At 35.1% G+C, this 9,241-nt stretch overlaps 1 protein-coding gene across 1 annotated transcript; it reads left to right on the top strand.

Annotated features, from left to right (window-relative positions):
• The first annotated feature begins 3,032 nt into the window (after positions 1-3,032).
• On the top strand, positions 3,033-8,946 carry LOC110702493 (protein IQ-DOMAIN 14-like). Its single transcript, XM_021880213.1, has 4 exons — positions 3,033-3,548; positions 6,419-6,622; positions 7,352-7,429; positions 7,858-8,946. The coding sequence occupies exons 1-4, from the start codon at positions 3,114-3,116 to the stop codon at positions 8,632-8,634; spliced, it is 1,494 nt and encodes a 497-aa protein (XP_021735905.1). The 5' UTR covers positions 3,033-3,113; the 3' UTR covers positions 8,635-8,946.
• Positions 8,947-9,241: the final 295 nt, after the last annotated feature.

The following is a 9,241-nucleotide window of genomic DNA, read 5'->3' as shown; positions in this document are numbered from 1 at the left end:
AGATTACAAATTTATTATTTTTAGACTAATGTTTCTCCTCATTACACTAATCTACATTTATATCTTCCTCTATATCTCTCCTCTCCGTCATTATGCATTTATGCAATATGAATAAGAAGTGTCTTTCCAAATTACTCATATTATTTGTAGTGTTTGTACTCCATTGTTCTATCTTTAACAAAAAAAATGAACTTTTCCTAGGCTCCTATACTCCTAGCTAAAAAGAGTAGGATGTTTTGTAAGAAGAATCAATGATGCCTAGTACAGATTCTCAAAACATCATTAGTCTTGTCTTGTTAAAGTGTATATCAATATCAATTCAGTAAAAAGTGCATTAAAACAATACAAAGAGAATCACGGAATTGTTGAAGAACTTGCCAATTTTATATTTTTTCTCTGTTTTAACACTGTTTAATGAGCAGAAAGCAGATATGCTTAAGTTTGGTTCAATGATCTTTATAGGAAAAAGAGTAAAAAGAATGTGACTATCACATATATTGGTCCTAAATTTTTGTCATTTTTTTATATTCTGAATTTAGGGGTTTGGCATGGCCCTAACTATATAGGTCTGGTGCTACTATTGCTACAATACTACTCCAGAGTACTCAAGTTTGGATATCTCTATAGTCTTAGATTAGGACATTTTGCTTTTGTAATCTTTTGGAAAAGTACTCATATAATATAATGTTGATTATTTTTGTTAAATGAAAAAGATTAATGTGAAAAATAAATCAAAACATGCACTGATTTACGTGGTTTATTAATAAAGTGTTAGCTACATCTACTTATACTTCGTATAATGAGACAAAGTTTTGTTGATATTGGGGATTATACATACTCTGTATTACTTAATGAGATAGGTTAATAAAGAGTTTGTAGAATTTTTATAAATTTCAGCTTGCCTTCTCATATTAATTCATCATTCGAATATATAACACAAGAGCCCCCAAAAAAGATAAAACTCTAACTCTAGAAGACCTCTAACTTTTGATAAATCTAGAATTAGAAAACACTATAATAATTTTTTTACTACCAAAAAGATATCCCTAGAATCTAAAAATCCTGAAGCAAATACAAAATAACCTCCATAGTAGGTTCAAAATAAATAAATAAAAAATTATATCTCTCATAGTGAGACTCCGATAATGGGTTGTTATTAAGGGGTAAATAGACTTATGACATATTCTAACAAATTGGGTATCGCATGTTTAATTAAGAGCACTCTTAAGTAGTCTTAACTATGTTAATAGATATGTGATCATATAGATTAGTGGTGATGAAAAACATTCCTCATGAGATCACATCTATGGTGAAGTAAGTGGTGAACCATTCCTCGTGAAGAAATAAATTTCCTCGTTGAGTGAACAAGAAAAGGTAGTAGGGCCTGTTAAGTTAAGATTAATTTCAGTTCAGTTCAGTTCATAACTAATTTCCTTCTCTCATAAACAAATCATTTCAACGTATTCAGTTTAGTTCAATTCAATTAAGTTATGTTGTTTTCAGTAAATCGAAACAGGCCCTTAGTGTGCAGGTGGGACTACTTAAAAAAAAAGGTAGCAAGGGACATATAGTTTTTTGGCTTCATGAAAATTGAAACGAGTGTTTGAGTTCGTGAAGCCAATAAATGAAAAAAATCACTAGGTGTTGGAAAAATACTTGATTATTGATAATCACAAAATATAGTTTTGTCGTGGTCTGGAGTCCACTGTCTTAGAAGCAAAATAATCCACTACCGGTAGAGGTATCTTGGTGACAAATGCCCCCCCAAGGTTTACACAACTTCCTCCATAATTTTGTGTACCTGAACTCACATCATGGAATTGCTACAAGAATGGTTCAAACCTCTAAGGCTGGGTTTGTATTTTTGTGTTTATGGTTCATGAATAAATGAATTGCTAAATGATAATAAGAAGATTCGTATTTATAAATATTGAAAAAAGAAGCTCAAAATAGCTACCCTGAAAGGTTAGCTTGGGGTTCATTATCTTTGATTTGCATTACTAGAATTATTACTCCAACAATAGGGTGGGTAAACAAGTATTATCAGGGTGTCATGTTTCCTTCTTGAAACAACTCCATCTAATGTGAAATAGGATCCATATTCTACAACTTCTCTAGCCGATTAGCCCAAACAGTTGAAACAACTAATTAGAAGGAAAAAAAAGGATAATGTTGTAGTAGTATAACTACAACTTATCATTCATATTAAAGGATGTTCCATTTACTATGAAAATGGAGAGGGAATTGACTAATACTTCTTTCTCATATTGTTTTGGCTAATTGGCTTAATATATACTTGTACAAAGTACGTTTTATTTCCCCACATAAATGAATAGATATGTTTTATTTCCCTACATAATGAATAGATTTGCCCTATTAACCTATTCATCTTTAGATGTTGATTCTTCCAACCCTAATTTAGCTCCCACACCACCACTACACTTACATTTCACCACAAGTCTAATGACCTGTTCTATTCAGCTTAATTTCAATTCAGTTCAGTTCCTAATTTTTTTTCTACATAAACAATTCAATTCATCTCAGTTAATTTAATAAATCAAAACATACCCTAAATCCTGGTCACCATCACCAATCACCAATCCCCATCTCTACTATTCCTACCTATTGCCTTCCGTCAACTACATAGACCATGAATCCACCACTATTTACCCGTCCACATTATAATTGTACAACAATCATATTTATTAAATTTGGATAGATTAGTTAATACAAAAAGTATAATAAAACAAACTTTAAGAATTACCGACAATTCTCTACTAATCAAGATTTGACTTGAAGAGACCAAAGGAAAACGCTACGAGTAGCATAGTTACACATGTGAAGAAAAGTAAAATCAAATTAAAAACCCTAATTAGATGATTAGTCCTCCAAAAAGAAGATTAACAACTCCATTAATAATAGAATGAATAAGACGGTCCACGTGGGAAGTAAGAAAGAGACATAGAATCGTCACTTTCACATACTCCCACTTTACAAGATTATTATTAAAACTCTAATTTACTCCCAATTATTCATTTCAAAGTACACTCCATTTCATTTATATATCTCCATTCCTCTTCATTTTCTCTCTCTTCAATTCAAATGCCCCTCTTATGGGCAAAGCTTCAAGATGGTTCCGGGCCTTGTTGGGCTTAAAACAACCCGACCCGAACCCAACCCCGAAGAAACAACCCAAAGACAAGCGCAGGTGGAGCTTCGTCAAATCGTACCGTGACAAATCCACCACTAAAACCCCTCCTCCCTTGTCACGCCCTTCCGATACTACGACTGCAGTCAGCGGAGACGATGACGCGAATAAACACGCAATTGCCGTAGCAGCAGCCACTGCAGCCGTAGCGGAAGCCGCTGTTGCTGCCGCACAAGCCGCTGCTGCGGTTGTCCGGCTCACCAACAGCGGCTTGTGTAATAGTAATAATAATAATAGTAATAATTGGAATGACAAAGGTGGTGCATTATCGGCGAAAGGTAGCAGAGAGCAATGGAGTTCTGCTGCTGTCATCATCCAGTCCCACTTTCGCGGTTATTTGGTTAGTTTTTTTTTTTTTAATTATTTTTTTTAATGTTTCTGTTTTAAGTAAAACGGTGTCGTACGGTGTGGTTGTTTGTTTGAGAGTGAGTGAGCTGGGTTGGAGTGTCGTGATGTGTTTTCGTGGGTATGAGTAAGTGGTTTTCGACGCTACCAAACGCGGGAAATTGGTAACCCACGTTCCCCCACTTAGAAGAGTGTGAGAGTGTAGACTCTAGCTTAGAGTAATGGGATTCGGAAAGGTAGGGATATTAGCATGTGCAATTTTAAGAGCTTTTGTTTTTGTGGGAATTCATTATTAAGTGTCTATTTAGTCATTTTGTGCTACTTTTCTCAACTTCTCTATCCGTTTTTAAGTGTCTTCTTTGTACGAAAATGGTGATGTAGACGAGATTTGATATTAGTACAAAGAGCTTTGTAGGCAAGGTTCGATATTAGGGGTTATGGTAAAGTCGCAAGTCTTGCAAGGTGCAGTGATATAGACGAGGTTTGATCTGAGGTGTTAGGGTGTTTTCTTTATATGGTGTTATATAGACAAAATTCGATATTAGGGGTGGATCATACTCCATAAAAATCAAGTCTTGATTTGTGTGATTGGTTTATTGGGTTTAATGTTTGGTTCATGTACTGAATTATTATTAAAACTTGGGAAGAACACAAATAATCGGGATTAGGGAATAACTAATAGGGATTTAGGAGAATTAATTAATTATACATAGTATTATATGTTCGGTATGCTCTTTCCAATTATAGGGGATATATTGGTAAATGGTAATTATCTATGTATGAACAATTGGACATTAATAATATATTGTGGTACAAGGATTATTTAATGGAACTCCTATAGTAGGTGTATGAACATAGGAAGAAATAGGAGTATATTGTAAGTTGGTGGTTTAATGGTTGATAATGCCAATACACGAATTTGGCAAAAATACAGCTCATGAGTTGTTTCTTGTTACGAGTACCCTCAACCAAGTACCCAGCAATTGCTGTTGTACGTGCTTTCGTTGTACCTATACGGATTTTGTCGCCCCCCATTTTGTGTTTTACTCGTCCTCTGCATTTAAACTAGTAATGTAACAATTAAATTCGGACAAAGATAGTTTCATTTTTGTTTTAATGTTCATTTGGTCAATCATCTTCCCATCATTAACCACATGTAAATTTACATCTACAATTTATGGATCAAGTTTATGGATTAAAGAGGTCAAAATTGGCAAGAATTAGATGCAAAATGAGACATATAGTCTTATTGGTCAACTCCCATTGAACACTTGTTTGTCTCAATGTCATCTGGTTTTTGGTTGTGGGGTTTAAGCTGGACATTTTGGACTTGCCGACCCTCGAAAACCACATGATTGCTGATTAATATATGCTAGTTGATGATAACAATGCATTTTTTAATGGGTGTGTTGTGATCTTAAATAATTTTGGACCGACAATGAATGATGCACACGCAGTTTATGTGTAATCTATATTGTAAGGTTGTGTAATGTACGTGTATAATTGAGCTATAATACTTTGGTTAATGGTTTAAACTTGTAGAGGTATTATGATAATGAGCAAGTGATTTAGATTAGATTTGGAAGACTCGAGCTTATTAACAAGTCTATTACCTTCGTATTTTAAGAAACTTTTTTTATCTTCCTTATTCAACTAATAATCCCTCCTTTTCTCTATCGCTTGGCTTTTTATTACTCCGTAATAGTGTAATATACTCATCACTAGTAGATGTACGATTGTTGTTTGTATTACTCCATTGATATAAAAAGTGATAGAGAGATTTTATCCAATGGAGCTTATTCTTGTTTCTTCCTTAAACTTTAGTGGTAACTACTGTCTATTGGTAATGCCCAAAGGACAAATAGGGACTTTGACAAAACGTGCATGCATACATACATTGGTTCATCTTACTTTTCTTCTTGATTTTAAAACATGGAGTTGGTAAACTGTCCTTTTGGCTTTTGTTTTCCCTTTTGTTCTAGCTCTTGAGTTTTGTGGGGATATTGTGGCCTCTCCCCAAAGTCCCCACATTTTTTTTTTTGTGAAAAATGGGCAAGAAAGCCTCTAAATCTCTATTTCCAATGGTGAAAAGTAATCAGTTTAGCTCTAATAAATTCAGTTCAGCTTGGTTCAGTCAACGAGAACAGACCCTTAGTACGGATTACAAAGCTGTCTTTAAATAAAATTCTCATTTTCCACTATTTTGTTTTATTGTATGTACCTTAACTTTTAAATTGATTTATATTGTGTGATTAACAAATGTTATCTTATACACTTTTAATTAATCAAATCCAATCCCATCTTTTTTCCTCGTTCTTTATTCACCTTTAATCAATTAACCCGTCTTTTTTTCTTTTTGTCATTCACCTTTTGAAAAACATGTACAACGCCCAAGTGAGATTTCAATTTAGGGTACGGTCAAAGTGAGTAAATATTGTTCTAACATTCAAAATTTAGGGTGTTGACCCTTTGAGATTATGGGATCTAACTCTGGTACTAAAGAACAAATTCAGAGTAAAGTATTTGCATGAATACTGTTTATGTTTGGATTATAGTCAGAAGTGTGTTTATTTAGGCACCTGCAAATCTGAACTCTGTATTAGTCGAATTGTCTGTCTTTCTTGAATATTTTGTCCTTTCCCTTAATTTCAGGGAAACTGTGCACAAAAAAGCTTCTCTTTTGGCTCTTTGTTGCCTTTTTTTTTAATAAAAAAATCATGTTATTTTGTGCATTACTCTTTGGCGCCAAAAACTTTGTACATGTAACTAATTGATTGAATTGAAATGAAATGGCTGTAATGTTTTTAGTTGGTTCAGAAAATATTGAATGCATTAATCAACTTGTTATGTTAATCATACATGCAGGCCAGGAGAGCATTGCGAGCATTGAAAGGGTTGGTAAAACTACAGGCTCTTGTCAGGGGACACATTATGAGACGAAAAACAACCGAAACAATGCGTTGCATGCAAGCCATGCTACGGGCTCAAGCGCGGGCCAGATCGGTCCGCGCTTATATCCCTGAATCTCCTTTCTCATCTACCAAATCTTGCCCAATTCTTCTTCACCCAGTAAGCATTATTCTTTATAAAGTTGAATTTGTAGGAAGCTTCTTTGAGTTTTTTTTTCTTAGGAATGTTGACAAAAATATGACCAATTTGCATTATTTTTCTACTTTTATTCTGCTTTAGTCAATGGTGACAGTATGGATTTAGTTCTTTATAATCTTTTGGAAAACAATAAGTTGTTTAGTAGGTAGAAAAGTGAAGGGGTAGTTGGAGTTGAAATTTTATGATTGAGCTAGAAAGACTTGGTCAATCATTTTTTTGGTAGCTGCTTTTGTTTACAATTTGGTTCTGCAAGCTTAGTTTGACCATTTTATCAGCTTGTTAGCCAGATTTCATTATGGGAAATCTTAAATCTGATGTATGCAAAATCTGATTTTAGCATTAGTCCGTTTTGTTAGCTTTAGCTTTGACAATCTCAAAAAGCCTCGATCTTTCGTGATTATTCAATGTAGGTCTTTTCGCCTAAAGTTAGTTGGCCGATATTAATTCTGATAGATGGTTAATCGTCTTCATTATTGATCTTAAAGATGCATGACATAGCCCAAGTAGTATCAAAATCTAATAATTGTTAACCATGAAACTAGGGAAGTACATTGGAATTCTTCCTGCTTCTTGATGAAATTGTAGTCCAAACTTGATTGTGTTGTTGATCTCATGTGTATGAATTGTGTTGTTGGTCTCATGTGTATGAATTGTGTTGTTGATCTCATGTGTATGAATTGTGTCTTACAGGGACCCCCAACGCCTGATAAACATGAGCAAGTTGTTCGAGTGAAAAGCATAAAGCAGGATCATTCACCAAACATTAAGGTATATATACTCTAAATAGCGTATTACGATTTACGAATTACTCCTCCTGTCCCAATTTGCTTGCCCCATAAACTTTATTGAGATGTCCCTTAAAGATTGTCCCTTTTTCTAATATAGTTACACGCCTCCACCACTAACCCACTTGAATACACTCATAAAAGTAAAAAGACAAATAAACCCTCATCTACTTGCAATTTTTTGGTTCAATCTTTAATAAAGTACGTTTTGATTATGGGGCAAACAAATAGAGATAGAGAGAGTATAGTTTTGTGTGTCTAGTGAACCACAGTGCCAAAGAATCAAGGGTAAGCTTCGGAGAAATTAAAAGTCTTGGCTATGATTTAGTTTAATTAGCCTCAGCCTTCAATCTTTTCTGCTCTAATAGTTAAGCAACATGCATTGACTTCAATTCTCTTTTCTTGCCTCAGAGGAATAGTTCAAAGTCAAGCAGCCGAATGAACTCCATGAACCAGGATAAAATAAACTTGGGCTCATCCTGGTCAGACCCTCGAATGGAGGACTCAATGTGGGATTCACGAGCTACAGCCTCCTCAAGAACATGCCTAACAGATGATGATCGAGTAGATAAAATCCTCGAGATAGACACTGGGAAACCCCATCACACCTTTAGAAGGAGAAGCCTCTTCGAGTCCTCTCACTCAGGCTTATTAACTTCAGAGCTTCTAAGCCACAGCCAGACTACCTCAAAGGACTCGACAACTCAACACACAGTCCAAAGCCCCACTTCATGTGAAGTAGTTCAATCCCTAAAACCTCTTTTACTTCCACAAGACTTCATCGAAGAAAAGAACTCGTATTGCACAGCAGAAAACAGCCCACAATACTGCTCAGCTGCCTCTCAGGGAGGCAACAGTTCAAGGACATTCACCCCTACTAAGAGCGACGGTTGTTTTAGTGGGTACTCGGACTGTCCTAGCTACATGGCTTACACTGAATCAGCTAAGGCAAAAATGAGATCCCTTAGCGCTCCAAAGCAAAGGCCTCATTACGAAAGAACAAGTTCGACTAAAAGGTACTCAATTCACGGCCTTGGCGAGCACCACCCTAGATCAAATGCACAAAGGGCTTCTGCTATGCATGCTAGTTTCACAAGCAAGGCTTACCCTGGATCAGGCCGATTGGATAGGCTCGGCATGCCAGTCAGGGACAGTACAGTAGTTTACTACAGTGGGTATCTCAATTAGAACAGAAAGTTTGTTTTGTTTAAATCTCTAATTAGTCTAACTTGTTGCAATTTGTTAGGATTAGTGTTTGTTATCTCTTTTATTAATCAAGTGTTATACTACTCATATGGCTAACCCAAAAGAAGGAAGCTAATGCTTCACATTCAGTATTGTTGAACCTAGATTGTCATTATTATTGTTATTAACTAATGTTATCTTATTAAATGTTTTATAAAAATAAGTACAATAGCTAAATGACCAAGATATGAGTGTGGTCCATAGAAATGTATATGAATGAAGGAACATTATAAATCCCAAGATGAAGTTGGTTGAGATTGTGTATAGTTGAAGTGTTACAAATAATAATAATGTGGGATTTCAATAAGGTTAGTTGTCGGTGGTGGTGGTAATCATTATTGGCAACACAGTGCCGGTCAGGGTACGGTCACATTAACCCATGTAGCCAAGCTGTATACAACCCCATCTTAATTTAATGCTTGTGATTTTATGGTAATGTTTGTTTCTTACTTGGTATGGTTGCTTAACAAGTACTACTTCACCCACATGAACATTGCTATTTAGAGAGGAAAGCAGATTTTGGTAAATTTACTTTTAGGATCCTTCCTCT

This window comes from Chenopodium quinoa, unplaced genomic scaffold, assembly GCF_001683475.1.
Source record: "Chenopodium quinoa cultivar QQ74 unplaced genomic scaffold, ASM168347v1, whole genome shotgun sequence".
NCBI lineage: Eukaryota > Viridiplantae > Streptophyta > Magnoliopsida > Caryophyllales > Amaranthaceae > Chenopodium > Chenopodium quinoa.
Note: the sequence above shows the minus strand (reverse complement) of the source record. Positions and strands in the feature narration are given on the sequence as shown.